The 16,634-nt window shown below is 42.9% G+C and overlaps 2 protein-coding genes across 8 annotated transcripts in view; one reads left to right on the top strand and one right to left on the bottom strand.

Annotated features, from left to right (window-relative positions):
- Positions 1 to 12,238, bottom strand: part of FTO (FTO alpha-ketoglutarate dependent dioxygenase) — a 266,159-nt gene extending 253,921 nt beyond the window's left edge. Inside the window, exon 1 of one of the 7 annotated variants that reach the window (XM_082232944.1) lies at positions 12,055 to 12,238. In XM_082232944.1, coding sequence (XP_082089070.1) covers positions 12,055 to 12,096 — 42 coding nt within the window. In that variant the 5' untranslated portion in view covers positions 12,097 to 12,238. The remainder of the gene's footprint in view (positions 1 to 12,054) is intronic. The other 6 variants (XM_082232940.1, XM_082232945.1, XM_082232939.1 and 3 more) reach the window with 6 other exon arrangements.
- A 205-nt stretch (positions 12,239 to 12,443) lies between these two features.
- The window catches only part of RPGRIP1L (RPGRIP1 like), an 85,081-nt gene continuing 80,890 nt past the window's right edge, over positions 12,444 to 16,634 (top strand). Inside the window, exons 1-2 of the mRNA XM_082232816.1 lie at positions 12,444 to 12,551; positions 15,264 to 15,346. Of these exons, the coding sequence (XP_082088942.1) occupies positions 15,271 to 15,346 (76 nt within the window). The 5' untranslated portion in view covers positions 12,444 to 12,551; positions 15,264 to 15,270. The remainder of the gene's footprint in view (positions 12,552 to 15,263; positions 15,347 to 16,634) is intronic.

Here is a 16,634-nt window from a genome sequence, read left to right as displayed (position 1 = left end):
CTCAGAACCTACATAATGTTATCTGTATAGGCAACTCCCTATTTATACGGGGGTTGCGTTCCAAGGCACCGCACATGCCACTGGTCATGCGTGTGCCGAACGCATGAAAATGGGGAGTTGCCTGTATTTGATCTGAAATTTTATATAAATTGTTATTGATGATGCTTCTATTATTGATCACTTAGGGAATTAGTCATAAATTGGGGGGGGGGGTTGTAGACAAGGCCAGTCTGCAAATCTAGGCCTCTGATCCAATTCTACACCAGACCATAAAATCTGGCTCTAAGTAAACCACTTAGAGGTCTTCTATCAAGCAATCTGTTCATACATTTTGTTAAATAGCATAAATAAAACTCAAGCTCAAAAAAAGAGCAAAACAAATTTACAACTCATGGTTGGGCTGGTAAATATTTTTGTAGGACCAACAATGCCATGCAATATATGTTAGGCTGCTGCAGTTAGTATGTAACTTTTTCCCTACTACAAATTTGTACTAAGTTGCACAACCAGTTAAACAGAATAATGTTTTGCCAGTAACAACTAGAAGGATATTCTCAATAAACTGTTTCACAGCTTGGGAGTATCCAAGCGGTATACCACTAGCCATAGTGGCTGATGCCAATGGACTACAACAACATTTGGAGGGCCACATCTACAGGGTCACATTTGGAGGGCCACATCTACAGGGTCACAACTTCCTCACACCTTGTGGCCAGTGGCAGGGGCGCCGACTTATAAAAAACATTGGGGGAGCCCGCGAAAGCTCATGAATAATAAATAAGCTCATGAATATGCAGATAAAGTGGCGCCGCCTCCCCGTGAGCGAATAGGGGAGAGCGTGCTGCGCCTATTAATCAGCTCCGAAGGAAATTGGGTGGAGCTTTTGCTCGGGAGGGAGGGCAGGAAGCATGCAGCCCGACCCTGTGCATTTTGGGCTGGGGGAGGGGCGACGGTGGCGCTCTGCTGGAGGGGCGTCCGAGATTATTGGGGGGCGGAGCCCCCCAAACGAATTTTTGAGGGGGCTCGGGCCCCCTCAGGCCCCATGGAGTCGGCGCCTATGGCCAGTGGCGAAAGCGGTTGGTTTGAGCAGGGAGCGGAGGAAGGCCTAGGTTCAAATACAGTGGAACCTCGGGTTATGTACCGTCCTCCTTACAAATGCTTCGGGTAACTAGCTCCACTAACCTGGAAGTAGATGCCCCTAGTTGTGAACTTTGCCCCAGGATGCGAGCGGAAGTCGTGCACCGGCGGCACAGCAGCAGCGGGAGGCCCCATTAGCAAAAGTGAACCTCATGTTAAGAACGGTTTCGGCTTAAGAACGGACCTCCGGAACAAATTAAGTTCGTAACCAGAGGTACCACTGTACAAGCTTAGCAACGAAGCTGACTATTTGACCCTGAGGCAGTTGATCTCTCTCTCTTCTGCCTAACCTATCTCAAAGTTTTGTTTTGTTTGGGGGGGGCGGGGGTGCTACTAAACACGTACACCATCCCAACCAGTGTGGAATACAAATAGAAATAAACCTCAACCAATCAGGTTATTTTTAATTAGTTCAATCTGAATGCATTTGCAGCTGAGTACATTTACCCACTTCCTTGGTTTTACACGGTATGTCCATGCATCACAGTAGATGCTATCTCAGAACAGGCATTTTCACCGATGTGATGCGTGCCATCAGCAGGGTTTAAAAAAAAATTAATATGCAGTTTCGAACGAGGCATGGGCGTAGCCAAGGGGGAGGCAGGGGAAACAGCTAACCACAAGTAAATAAATAAAAATATTAAACCAACTGACCAATTGCGTAAAATATAGGTCGGTTCTGCCCCCCTAACATAACTCCAGCCACCCTTAACACAAATCCTGTCTACACCCATGAGACCAGTTGACTTGAAGGAACCCTTGCTCTTCCCCTGCCTATCCTGTGCTTGTCATCAAGGCCTTGAACATTCAGTCCCTGCTAAGCACCGTTATCTACTCTTGGGCTTCTTTTCAAAAGCTGCCTGTACCACTTTAAAATTAATTGACTACAATTTATTCCGCTTCTAAAACTGGGGAGTCCTACAAAGAGAAAGGGAGGAAAGGGGAATCAATAAAGCTACCAAAACTTGAAGCAAGTACTACTTCTGCCATTTTAAAGTGTTCACAGAGACTTAAGAATCGCACAAGCTTGACCCTATATGCGTTCTTTCTCTCCCCCCTCCTTCTTAGATCACATTACTGAGTCCTTCAAAATGAACATTCCACTTTGACAGCTAAGCTCAGGCACCACTGGTCTAGTATCTAGCTACTTATACCGACAGCTAGAAAGCTGATAGGATATGTGAGTGAAGCTGAGAATTTAACTGGCAGAGCTGCTCAAATCTCAATCGTGTGCCGTTTGAAACTTAAGACCACAAGAGAAAACAGTTCACTGCTTTCCCCCAATACACACAGAGATTTCTTTCCTTTTTCTTTTCTTTTTCTTATAAAAAAAGCCCTGCTCTGGCAACAGATTCAACCTCATGGCCCCAAGAAAGCCATCCGAATACATTTAGCAAGTACGTGCACCAGGAATGCATAAAGAAGAAAAGGAATATTCCAATGATATGACTTGAGATGTATTCAACATGCCTATTTTTCTATGCACATTTGGTCATCCCATTGACAGCCCTGGAAGTTAAGTAATATGGGCTGCTGCACATAGGTTTCAAACCTTGATGGAACCCAATGGCAAGCTACTCTTGACAGTCAAATAATGACAAGCACGTTGCAGACCGATGCCCGTCAATTCACGAACATCTCGGCCTGCTCCAACCGTTGCGCGGCGACTAAGCGGAGGGTCAAAGGTTAAGCTCAGAGAAGACAGCAATGAAGGGCAACTGTCATGCTCCGTTGCCTGCGGCGAAACGGCAAGGAGTGGTTGTCTTTGGAAGAACATGCAAAGTGCTCTCATTCTGTCCAGGCAGACACATATCCGAAGGTCCTAAATGAGACCACTGCCAATTCATGAACAGCCCAACTGACAGGATGCCATTCAAGCTGTCTAGCTCAAGTGGGGCTATGCTCAGGGTGGGCTTTTTTCCCTTCCTTTCCTATTTCAGATTACAAATGCATGCAAAGTATACAGTTAAACAGAGTCTACTGGCAGCTTTTCCCTCCACCTTTAGCCTCTTTTTCGTTTGAAGGAACAGAAAACTTGCTTTCCAAAAACTGATTTATTTTAGAAAACACAATGTTTTTGCTTTGCTCTCAGCAAAATAATAATAATAAATCTATATTTTCAGCAAGCAACTCTAATTATGAGGACCTCATTTCATCACAGGCAAAGACCAGCCAAACAATCGCAAAATGCAATGTAGAGAATTCAGTTGTTTCCCTGTTGCTGTTCCTTATTAGAAGTAAACTGTGGTAACCTATGTGTGCCTACTCAGAAGTAAGCACCACTGCGTTCAATAGGATGTGCGCTCTGATAAACAGGATTGTAGCCCAGTCATTAATGGGCCTGAAAACTATATGAGAAGGTTGAATCCAAGCATGAAACAAGCCACACATCTGGTCAGCAATTGTGCATTAAAAATCTATCTCAAACATTCTGGTCAATTGACCAGTAAAATATTCCAAGAATGCTACACAGTAAATAGCATACTTCTTTTTAAAATCCCATTACGGTGTCATTTCTTTGCAAAGAGAGGACAGGGAGATCAACCTGAACTCTGGTCTGCAGCAGTCAGGGGCAAACTTAGCGGTGTAACAGAAGTTCAGCTGCTAATGACCTACCCAGGTGTCCACACCATTTCATTATAGATTGACTGATTAATATTTATATCCCACAAGGAGCTCAGAGTGGCATACACTGTTTCCCCACTCCATTTTATCCTCCCAACAGGTTTAGGCTGAGATGGTATGCCAGAGCGACTGACTCCAAGTCACCCAGTGAAAATTCATTGCTGAATGGAGATTTGAACTTGGATCTTCACAATATTGGGCCAACGCTCTAAGGACTACACCAGACTGCTGTAAGTCTTAGAGCAGGGCTGGGGAATCTATGGCCCCCAGATGTTCTTGAACTATGAATCCCAACAGCTGGCTGGGGCTGGTGGGAGCTGGAATCCACCAACATCTGCAGAACCACAGACTCCCCATGCCTGTCCCATCACAATTCACCTGCTTCTGCATGTGAAACCTCTTATGCAAGAACTACTTCCTTGCATTTAGTTTGTATCTTCATGCAAGGCTTTTAGCATAAGGGTGTTAAAAAGTAAAAAAGAACCTCTTTTTCCATAAACCTGGCCAATACATATATTGTTGGAGCCCGGACATGGTGAGTGAATGTGTTAAGATTAGAAGATAGCCTTATTTATTACAGAACCAAAGCAATGTTTTGCACTGTGTTGTTGTTTTTAAAAAATCCTAATAATTTCAATTAGAGATTGCATCAACAAGCTGAATTTAACTACTTTCCCCCTCCAAAGCAGAGTTTGGAAAGAATGATGATTCCTAGCATATGATCAAACACAAAACACCACTGCTTTGCATAACCTTATTTAAAAACCATTTGCAAGGAAGGATCTGCATGCTTGTGGTTCACATTTAAGTGATGTGAACTCATCTACCTTTGCCTGCATTAACATATAAAATACTTGCGGGAGGGGAGAAAAGTATCTTGTTTATTATATAAACATCACTGCCTTCCATCCTTCGTATCAGTCCAATGTATGCCCAACACTAAATTATAGCCAACAAACAAAATGCTAGACCTTTATGAGACTTCAAATAAATAGCCCATCAACCTTGATTATCTGTGATGAAGGAGGGAAGATAGTAGGAAGGCAAATGTTGGCAAAGATACTTACAAATACATGAATATTTTTCCTGCATCAATGCTGTTCTTCAATTTCTGATACTACATACTACCCTGTGGGCTGATAGCAACCCCAATCCCCAAATACCCATCCTTCCTATACAGTGGTACCTCGGGTTAAGAACTTACCGTATTTTTTGCACCATAACACTCACTTTTTTCCTCCTAGAAAGTAAGGGGAAATGTCTGTGCGTGTTATGGAGGAAATGCCTATGGGTGGCATGCCTACGAATTTTCCTCCTCTAAAAACTACGTGCGTGTTATGGTCGGGTGCGTGTTATAGAGCGAAAAATACGGTAATTCGTTCTGGAGGTCCATTCTTAACCTGAAACTGTTCTTAACCTGAGGTCCCGCTTTAGCTAATGGGGCCTCCCGCCACCGCATCGCTACCGCGCAATTTCTGTTCTCATCCTGAAGCAAAGTTATTAACCCGAGGTACTATTTCTGGGCTAGTGGAGTCTGTAACCTGAAGCGTCTGTAACCCAAGGTACCATTGTATACCGAACTGATTCTCCAAGGACCCATGCTAATTGTGAACTCATTCCCTAAGTATCTGCCTTTCCTATATGCTAATAGCAATCTCAATCCCCAAGTACCCACAATTCCAATATACTAATGTCAAACTGACAACTTAGGTCCGTAGACACAAGCTACACTGTCACTCTTTAATCTAGACCCTTGGCACCAGCATTCCCCAAGATCTGAGGGGTAGCTCCACCTCCTCTTCTGACAGCTCCAAGGGTTCTTCAGCAGGTCCCCCCCCTCCGGGGAGTCCCTCAAGGGGATCTTCAGCCTTGGTTCCAGGAGACCCTGTACTGCAAGATCCTTGAACTACAGAGCATCTAGTGGTTTGTTCTCCAAGGACTCAGCATCTAGCACAAGATCAGAGTTAGGAATGACACTTCTTATCCTAACCACCTCTGTGGTGTTTTTCTATGTGCAGGGATTATAGAAAGGAACATTTTAAGGCATCAGTCTTCAGTGGGTGGGTAGGGACCCAATATAGCCTGATCAAAGGTAGGTCACAACAGTAGCACAACTACCATACACATATATGGTAGAAACTTAAAAAATGGATCCCCCAAAGCACTTTGGGTTAAAGATGTATCCCGAGTCCGAAAAGGTTGAAGACTACCAAGTGAGGTGATGCTCACATGCACGTTAAACCACCTTCATGAGAAGCGGGTCAGAGTCCCTCACAAACAGCAGTAACTACTTTACCACACGAGGTATCATTTCAAGCATTCAGCTCATGAAGCACCGGTTGCCTCAGGGTCATGAAATAATACTCAAAACTTTATAATCATTCATTGATTTAGTTTTCAGCATAGTATATCATTTGAATCCAATGGGAACATAAAGAGCTATTTGTGAGGTCAACCACAGTACAGTCAGAGGCTGACATGATATCGATGGTGAGGTAGAAAGAAATTGCCAAATACAGCAGATCAATACCTCGTTTCACCGTTACAGCCTTCTCCTGACTATATATATATATATATATATATATATATATATATATATTCTCTTTACAGCTACGAAAATAATAATAATGGAAGTGGGAGATAAATGCTTCCCTCCAGCTAAACTATTTGATTAGCTGAGGGCAGAGGTGACAATCGCAGTTGCAGTAAAGTAACTTTATCACCTTAAATAAAAGCGGTGGGATGAGGAGCTGATAAAAAGAGACAATGAAACTGAGCAAAATTCAAAGAGAATTGATTCTTTGAGGAAGTAGAGAGGCATGTGTAATGGTAGCACAATGGAGGAAAAGCTGCCGAACTACAAACAATACACATTTTCCCTTACTTCAAAACTTCTGGAATTATAATTTTTTTAAAAAAAAGGAAATAGGAACACAAAGGCCGCATTTGCACAATACACTAGGATACCACTTTAAACAGTCATGGCTTCCCACAAAGAATTCTGGGATCTCTAGTTTGTAATGGGTGCTGAGAACTGTTAGGAGACGTTTCTTCCCCTCACTAAGCAACAGTTCCGAGAGTTCCCTGGGAAGAGGGACTGATGGTTAAAACATTCTGGGAACTGTAGTTCTGAAAAAGAAATAGGGGTCTCCTAACAATTCTCAGCACCCTTAACAAACTACCACTCCCAGAATTCTTGTGGGACTGTGGTATCACAGCGTTTTACATGTAAGGTGTGTATGCGGTCAGAAGCAGCTGCAAGGAGAGTATAATTAATTATAATATATACCATATTTTTCGCTCCATAGGACACACTTTTTTCTTCCTAAAAAGTAAGGGGAAATGTCTGTGCATCTTATGGAGTGAATATGTGGTGCCTGGAGTCGATTTGGCCAGGGGTGAAAAGCCGATCGTGCTTTTTTTTTTTTTTTGAAAGAGGGAAGGGGGTGTTGAAACAAAGCCGCTGAGCAGCTGATCGGCAAGGGATCAGGAGGGAGATAAGGGACTCTAGACATAAAGGAGGCTGCCTGGGAGGGGGAGGTAAAAACACATGGATCCTCAGGATTTTTGCACTGGATCACCCCAAATTCACCATCAGATCACATAGCATGTCCATGGCTACAGCCTGCACCCAAAAAATCACGCACCCGCTGTTGCCTGGGGCCAAATGGCGCAAAAATGTGGTTACAAAGCACGGATCCACATGGATTCTCAGGATTTTTACATTGGGCTACCCCAAACTCACCGTCAAATCACATGTCTGTGGCCACAGCATGAACCACAAAAATCATACATCCACTGTTTCGTTCAGAATATTTTTTTTCTTGTTTTTCTCCTCTAAAAACTAGGTGCGCCTTATGGAGCGAAAAATACGGCAATTAAGATCCTCGTCGGAGACTTTGCTCTGAGTGCCCTGAAGTGAACAGAAGAGGCAAAGAGGAAGACTCTTTTTGGTAGAACACCCATGGCTTTTCTGTGGGGGCATTTTAGTTAAGGAAAAGGTGAGTAAGGGGGGAAACATGATAGAGGTGCATAACATTACACATGGTGTGGTGAAAGTGGATACGGAGAAGTTTTGCCTCCCTCTCTCATAGTACTAGAATTTGGGGCCATCCAATGTCGTCCCAGGAAGGCTGTCCAATGCGGCCTTCAGGCTGAAAGAAGATTCAGCCTGCCTCCCTGCTTTAAGGAATGGAAAATAAAATTAAACAGGTTGAACAATACAAACTTACTTCTTCACACAATGCATAATTAATATATTCAGTTCTCTGCCATGAGACATGATTATGCCTTTCTTAGAGGCATAAGAAAGTTCTTAGAGACTTTCTTAGAGGCCTTTAATAGGCATTAAGCCAATTCATGCAGGGTGTCTAACAATATGTATGACATGAGCAGTAATAGCTATAGGCTTCCTCCAGATATGGAGGAAACATGCCACACTGAATTCAATTTGAGGGGACTGTTGGAAGGGCAGCAACAGAGATCATTCCATGTGTACTTTAAGGGTTAATTCTGTGGTCAGCAAGTCCAAGAGGGGGGTGGGGGAAGGTGTTGCCTAGCAACCATAGCAGCATGATTCTTGCGGAGGTAACTCGTACTCTGACTGGCTGTGTAGTTCCAAGGCAGCTTTCCTGTGTTAATGTAGTTGTATGTCTCCCTGTCCTGCACAGGGTCTGAACTAAGAAACATATAACATTTCTGTTCCTTTTTCCTCAGTTTATGCCATGTTTTTGTTCGGTTTGCTCAATAAGGTGTTATCGGGGCTTTTCTCTTTGGACTCTGTGTTCGTGTGTTATTTCAGTGACTTTTCCAGTGGGAAAACCAATAGCAGGAGAAGGCTTTTGCCATCCTGTCTTGCTCGCAGACTTCCCAGAGGCATCTGGCTGGCTAACATAGGAGATGCTAGACTAGATTATCCAGCAGGGCTCATGCTCTTATACTGCACTGCAATGCTAACTCTAATGTAGATTTTCATGCATTAGTCTAAGAAACATTATCCTTGCAAGACACAATTCAATAAAATGTGAGGCAAACATGTAATATATATATTTATTTTAAGTACCTTACATCCTCAGAACTTCCAGATGACCCTTGCATCCACAGGTGTTTAAACCTGGGCAAGATGCATCCTGGCCTTATTTACAGCACACAAACACATAGACACACAGGTTTACATCCAGTTTTATATTTAGCCTCTTCATAAATCTGAAGCAACCTAAAGCACCAGCATAATTCAGGACTGCCAAGACAGACACTGCTCTTTAATTAAGTGGGTGATGTTCTGTTTAAAACCAGAAGACATCCTTGGGCTATAAGTGAAGATTAAGTGTCCATTCTCGCAAAAGAAGATCCAACTGTTATCAATGTTTAAAGGCTTTAAATCATGAAAAATAAACGATCTAATGGCCTGTATTCAATAGCAAGTAGAAAGTCAGGACACAGGCTGATTTGGATTAACACATTTTCAGTTATAACAAGTAATTTTACAGAGGATTAGTATCTTGATGGGCTGATCAATACGTGGCTCTGCTGCTATTACAGATGAAGAGAAAATTACCCCGCTGGTAATAAAGTGTGTGTGTGTTGGTTCTCCTTCATTTGCAGAGGCCATTACTGTAATGGTCCCTGCGTTAACAGCTGGGGCAATTTGAACCGGCGTCGGTGTGATGAATTTTAAAGCAGAGAACATTTGCCACGCTCTCCATCTTATGTTTCACACGCACCCCTCCCCGAATCTGTGCACCGCTTCCAACATATAGGTAATGCATTACATCAAACACACACCATTTCTCAGTAAGCTGTCACATTAATAGCATTTGGAGGCCAATAATGCCCCATTGGGGCCCTTCCCACCGGAAAATTTTCATTGACAAGAGCATCTCTGCAAAATACTTCCCTGGACGAAAAATCGTAATGCGGGAGAAATTTATGCTCAGAAAGATAGGGAAGAAAGGGAGTCCCAAGGAAGATTGGGGAGGTTACATAAGGCGAAGTGAAGCTGTCTGCTCTCCTAGTTGAGGGCTGTCTACTCCAGCCTTCCCCAACATGGTGTCCTGCAGATGTTGGACTACAACTCCCATCAACCATGTCTAGTGGCCATATTCACTGGGACTGATGGGAGTTGGAGTCCAACAGCATCTGGAGAAGAAGGCTGACCTATTTCTGGGTCTCAGGCAGAGATTTTTCCTCATTTGGTTTGTTTTTTTAACTGGAGACACTTAGATGGGGTTTGGAACGTTCTGCATGCAAAGTGTGTGCTGTGTCATCAAACTATTCTGATGCATAGAATCATAGAGTTGAAGAGTTGGAAATGACCACAAGGGTCATCTAGTCCAACCCCCTGCAATGCAGGAATCTTTTTGCTCTATGTGGGGCTCGAACCTATAACCGTGAGACTAAGAGTCTCATGCTGTACCGACTGAGCTATCCAGCATGTCTAATCAGAAAAAGTCTTTGGCTGCTGGCTGAAGGTTGTAAGAGATACGACATGTGTGTGTAAGGGCCATCAAAGGTATTACACCACAGACTGAAACCGTCTTGCCCCAGTAAGCAACCTGGCCGCTGAATTCTGCACCAGCTGAAGTTTCCAAACAGTCTTCAGAGGCAGCACCACATAGAATGTTTTGTGGTAATCTAACCTCGAGTTTAGCAGAGCATAGGCAACAGAAGTTAGGCTACCCCTGTCCAGATAGCGTTGCAGCTGGGACATCAGTCAAAGCTGGGGCATCAGTCAAAGCACTCTGTGCTACCATAGTGAATCACTCTTCGAGCCTGTAAGGTTGCAATCAAGTGAATTATTATAGGGAATGAATTCCAATTAAATCAGTGGGAGATTTCCAAGTAAACAGCAGAGTAAAATCATGGTTTGAGTGTCTGACTAGGAGTTGGCAAACTCAAGTTCAGATTCCCATTTGGCCATGAAGCACACCCAGTGATCCTTGGCCAGTAACTACCTCACTCCCTAGCCTACCTCAAAAAGTTATTGCAAAGATAAAAGCACAGGGGGGCAGAGCAAGAATCATGTATAACATCCTAGGTACCATGGACAAAGAGCAGAATATAAATATAAGATCCAAACAAATACAAAGGATTTGTTGCAACAAGGTTGTAAGACTATGCATGTTTATCTAAACCAACTGTATTTATTTGTTTTAGCAATATTTTATTATGATATTATGCTTAATTTGTTTTGATTATTGCAACTGTACTTTGTTGCATACTCCCCTGGGCTCCTTTGGGACAAAGGATGAAACAAAAGTATAATAAATAATCGTACCAATAGTTTTGAGGCTTATTTCCAAGTAAATATACATAAAACCAGGCTACATCTTTTGAGAATCTCTGGGAATACAGCTCCACCCCAGCTGGGAATACACAGCAGCAACAGTGGAAGAATTTCAAGGATGGGACAGGAGATAAAGGCCAAGGAATCCATAACTGAACATATTTAGACTGACACATGCTGTGAAAAATAATAATAATTAGAGCTCCCCATTTGAAATCCTATGAAAAGTTAAATAATATAACAACATGAATAGAAATCACTAATGCAGTTGTTATTTAAAAGATTAATACATCAATTGAAATGTAATTTGAAGTTAATAAGAATATGAATCACAGTAATATAAGAACTGGATGATCATGGAGCGTGGGAAACCACTCTAAATAAATTGTATAAATCTTGAATTAATTTGATATTAATTGGTATTTGTATAATTGGGGTAATATTAGGTAAATATTGGAAAACTAATTACATTTTTTTAAAGATCAGGCTACAAAGTTGCAATCCTGAACCCAAAGTTAAGCCCCATTGAAATCAGTACATACATGCTGATCGAAGAGTAAGATAAGTGGTCCATTGCACACTTACCCGAGAACAAGTGGGGCTTACTTAAAAATAAGCATGTATCAAAATCTGTGGGCCTTCTTTCCAAGTGAACTATGCAGAAGCTTGTACCGTTGTGCGATGTACATTACAGTGGGGAGCAACTCGGAGCCGGTGTGGCGTGTTGGTCAGGCTGTCATACTAGTATCTAGGAGACTGGGGTGCAAGTTGCCACTCATCAGTTAACCTCGGGCCACTTTGAGCCTAACCTACTTCACAGGGCTGTTGTGAAGATAAAAGGGGTGGGGGAGAAGAGAACCATGTGCGCTGCCTCGATCGCCTTGGAGGAAAAGTGTGGGATATAAATGTGCAAATGCAAATTCAATGAGCAGATAAACAGCGCTTGGCTGTGAGAAAAGAGGGGATGCAATTGTATTTCCACCTGCACAGAGCTAGCTGTGAATTACCTTGACATCCTTCTCTCTTTCCCCTGCTCCTCTCCGCTTCATGCCGCTCTCCTGCCCGGGCTGCGCACTTTGCCTCGCATGCAAAAGGCCCGCCCTTGCGAAGAAAAGCCTCCTTCCTTCCGGACAAAAAAAATAGCATAGCCGGCTGGGCTTGGCAGGAGGAACCACAACTCCCACAATGCACGCTGGAACTTCCGCTAGCGGTAAGCTGGGCGGGGAAGGGGAATATTTAGGAAGTGCACGCCTTCAGTAGTTCTCAGCTGCTTCAGGTTCGCAAGGGAATTCTCCTTCTTAGAGAACTACGACTCCCGGCAGGCTGTGCGGGGGGTGCTACAGGAAAAGGAGTCCGCGCGGAAGCCCGCCCCTTTTCTTTCTTTCCCCGCCTTCCTTTGAACGAGAACGGAAGTGACTCTGGAGGGATAGCAACGGAGGCGGTTGCTAACGAGGGATGCGGAGAGGGCGGAGGCGGACCAGAGGAGGAGGAGGACTGGGCAGCTGTGAGTTGCTGGATTGGGGCCTCCGGGGGAGGGGAAGTATATCTAGGAAATGGGTGGTTTTGTAGGGGGTTTGGCTCTGAGGTGGCAAGGGGAGATTTTTATGCAAATTTAAACTGCAATGTATGTAAATGTATGCATATTTAGGCTGGGATTTGATATGGTGCTTGTTTATGCATAGGGTGATTTGATAACCGGTACCTCTTTTTATTTTTTTTTAAAAGGAATTGGCTTGCATTTTAATGATGTTTTTGCTTTTGATGTTTTAATTAGATACTGCACATCTTAAAATCGAAATAAATTAGTGGGTGTAAACGACTTCTTATTTAACTCATTTGAAAAGTTGTTGGATTGTTTGTTACCCTCCACATCCCCACCGTCAAGCCATTCTAATGCTGTATATTGTAAGTTAAGAAAATAAAATGTTACCAGTAAAAGGGAAGGATGTATTTGTTGCTCATTGTTACTATTTAATGTAACAATGTTACAGTGCTTTTAAAGAAGGAGAATCTTCCCAAGGTAGCATACGATTAAAATGCAACACTGTAAGGAATGAGAATAAAAGAACTGAAAGCTAACTTTTACTTTATTTAGCTTCTTTTACCCTACTCTTCAGCAAAAAACCCCAAAAAAACTCCCGGAATGACTTGCATACAGTATAATCATTTAAAACAAGACGGTTAAAAAAGTTTTATTGTCTAGCTCTGTAAAGCACTTAGGTGTTTCTTGCAGCTAAGCAGTATATAACTTTTGTTCAACAAAATGAAATAAATGATACAAAAGGAAAAAATGTGAGGAGGGAGGAGGAAATGAGCAAACTCGGGCATGTTTCTTAAAGTGAAATAGTGGGGGAGGGGGGTTTCTCTAGTGAACAGGCATCAGTAAAAATAAACATCCAGACCACTACCACCATATAGTTCATAATTAGAGCAAAAACAATCAGGAGAACAAAACATTTTTCCCCCCAAAAAAAAACAGGCACAAGTGAGAGTTCAGAACTTTCATAGGAATATAGACCCATTGGTCCATCTAGCTCAATATTATCTACACTGACTGGCAGCAGTTCCAGAGGGTTTCAGGCAAGGGTCTCTTTCTATCAATGTGGTGTAGTGGTAAGAGTGTCAGACTAGGACCTGGGAGACCAGGGATCAAATCCATGCTCAGCTATGAAGCTCACGCACCTTGGGCTGGTCACAATCTCTTGGCCTAACTTGCCTCAAAGGGTTGTCATGGGAATTAAATGAGGAGGTGGGGAACCATGTACACCACCTTGAAGTCTTTGGAGAGAAAGGTGGGATATAAATGCAATAAATAAATAACAAAATAATTTTCTGGAGATTCAAGGGATTGAATTTAGGACCTTCTAGGTACAAGGCAAATGCTCTGCTACTCAGCTACAGCATTTTTCTTATCATCTGACATGTTCCAAGATATATATCCTGACCCCATGCTGCATTTTTTTAAACTCTCCTTCTTGTCACACAAATGTACCATGCAGCTAAAATATCTCACTCAGGTATTTAAACTGTGATTTTAGTTGTTTTGAAGCTTTGTGTCTCTTGTTTTATTATTGTATTTTTACTGTGCTAAAATTGGCAGTACAAAAACCGAAATAGGCTCCAGGTAGTATATTAATGTTTCAGATAAACATATGTGGGTGTGAAGCCTAAAGCAAGCAATGTGAATAAACAGTAGTTTAATTAAAGCAACAGAATACAGTGTAGAGTGTTTGCCTAGCACTTAAAAAATTGCAAGGTAGGTACCAGGTGAGCTTACTGCAAAGGAGATAGGGCACTAAAGTTGAAAATACCATCTCCATGTTTGCAAATTGCCACCTGCCTTGTCTCTGACACCAGCGGTATCCAGCAGAGAGTACTAATACAGTTCTATCCTTGTTATATAAAATTAGGGTCACCCGACTGACAAAAATTGTGCCATGTGAATCTGTGCATGTTTGCTCAGAAGTAAATCTAATTGATTTCAGTGGGACTTAAACCCAAGTAGGTTTGCAGCCACAATTAATTGTATGAAGGTTGCCGTGTAAGCCAATAGGTGTTTTCTCAGAAGCTAGTCCTCCAGTCAGTGGGGCAGACTTTCAAGTAGACGACTCTAGAATCTCACCCTTGATCTGTTCAAATTGTAGCTTTCTGGAACCTATTCTGCATTGTGCAGTACTGTATGTCTAAGAAAAGCCCTGCTGGATCAGACCAAAGACCTGCCTGCTCCAGCATTCTTTTCTCACAGTGGCTAGCCAAATGCCCATGGGAAGCCCATCTGGAGGACATGGGCACCATAGCACTCTCATGCTTGTATAACCAGCAGATAAGGTCCAAGCTTATTGAAGCACAATATTGGCTTGTTTTGTGTGCTGAAACTACAAGCCCTTTGATTCATATAGCCCTATTGACTTTTTTTTTTACAAAATCAAGTACACTCTACATGGACATGTGTACCTGGAATTAAGAGCTGTATAATCTGCATTAAAAAATTAAACTATATGAATGAATATGATTATACGCCAAGCAACTTTTAAAATAGAACTTTATGATGCCCCTGGTGTTGTGGTTTCTGTGTGGTGAAGACGACGTAAGAGAGTTCTGCCAGAATCTGTCATTACTTTTCACTCTCATTTAATCTCACGTAATTTACAGTGTGCGGTGCTTGTGCAATTTTACGTTACAGAGAGAATCTTTCTTTGGGTTTTGTCATCCACAGCTCAGTCATGTCTGCTGCAGCTGACGAAACATCAGAGGATCTACCGGTGAGAGACATAGGTCTAAATCTCATAGGGCCGCAAGGTTTGTTCCACTTCTTACACGTTTTAATCAGCTAGCTCCTTTGAAAGGGAAAATTTATCCAGAGGGTCAAGGAAACTGAAAAGAGGGTCTGGACTGAGCACTCCTGGAGAGCATACCTAGGGCTTCCATGCCTGGGGCTGCTAGTTGTAATACAAAACATCTTCAGGTTGTGGAAGCCAGGCAATAGAGTCTGGAACACATGTATTCACAGCATTAGTAGTAGTAGTAGTAGTAGTAGTAGTAGTAACAACTATCTGGGCTCTTCCCACTCCCTGGGGTTCTACTTGCCAACCACCACCACCAGGTCTGCCTGGATTTGCTCTACACTGGTGACTGAATTGGGAATGGCTCCCTGCATTCAAAAGAAGTTCCCCTGAACACGTACAGAGCTCTTAACCCCCACTGGGTAAAGAGCAGCCAGCAACAGGTCAGCAAGGCAAGTAAAGTGGACCAGGGAACTGGCAGACTCTCTCACTAATTTTGGCTGATGTCCTTCAGTCCCTACCTTTAGAACCTCGCTAAATATTATGGCGACAGTCTAGTGCAAATATACTATAAAGAGAAATCATTTTATACCATTTTGTGTTCATTTGTTATTAAGGGCATTCACAACAACCAAAACTGGTAATAGAGACTGTTCTGTAGAATAGGTGCTATCACAGAATAGGCCTGTTGATGCATAGCCATGTGATGGACTTCAGAAGACTGTGGCACAGTGAACAGGTCTTGCTCCAATTTCAGGGCCAGCCTTAAATGCATCCCCACATTGAGTGCGTTACAATAGTCTTGTCTCTGTGGTTACCAATGCCGGCATGGTTCATTGTGGCCAAGTCATCCCTGTCCAGGAACAGTTGTAGCTGGCATACCAGCCAAAGATGATCATAGGTGCCCCTTGCCGCTGAGGTGACTTGATCCCCTAGTGCCAGCGATAGATCAAGGAGCATCACCATGCCACATAACTTGTTCCTTCAGAGAGAGCCCAGCCCCATCCGGAACAGGGAAATTGCCTGCGTCCCTTGCCCATGGGGCCTTCAATTTAAAAGGATTCAGCAAGTTTATTGACCCTCATCTAGTCCACTACTACATTCAGGTCACGCACAGTCATTCTTGACTCCTCCTCCAACAGAGGAATAGAGCTGTGTGCTGTCACTATACTGATGACCTCATGCCCCAAACCTTTTAATGACTGTCTTTTGCCAGTTACATGCTAGTCATCTTCCGACCACCCAGGACTCCACAGAAAACATGAAGCAATTTATGTTCCAACAGCAACTGAGAAAATGGTGGT

The sequence above is a fragment of the Podarcis vaucheri genome (genome assembly GCF_965113315.1).
Source record: "Podarcis vaucheri genome assembly, chromosome: 7".
Classification (NCBI taxonomy): Eukaryota; Metazoa; Chordata; class Lepidosauria; order Squamata; family Lacertidae; genus Podarcis; species Podarcis vaucheri.
The sequence above is the reverse complement of the archived record's forward strand: the minus strand, read 5'-3'. Positions and strand labels throughout refer to the sequence as shown.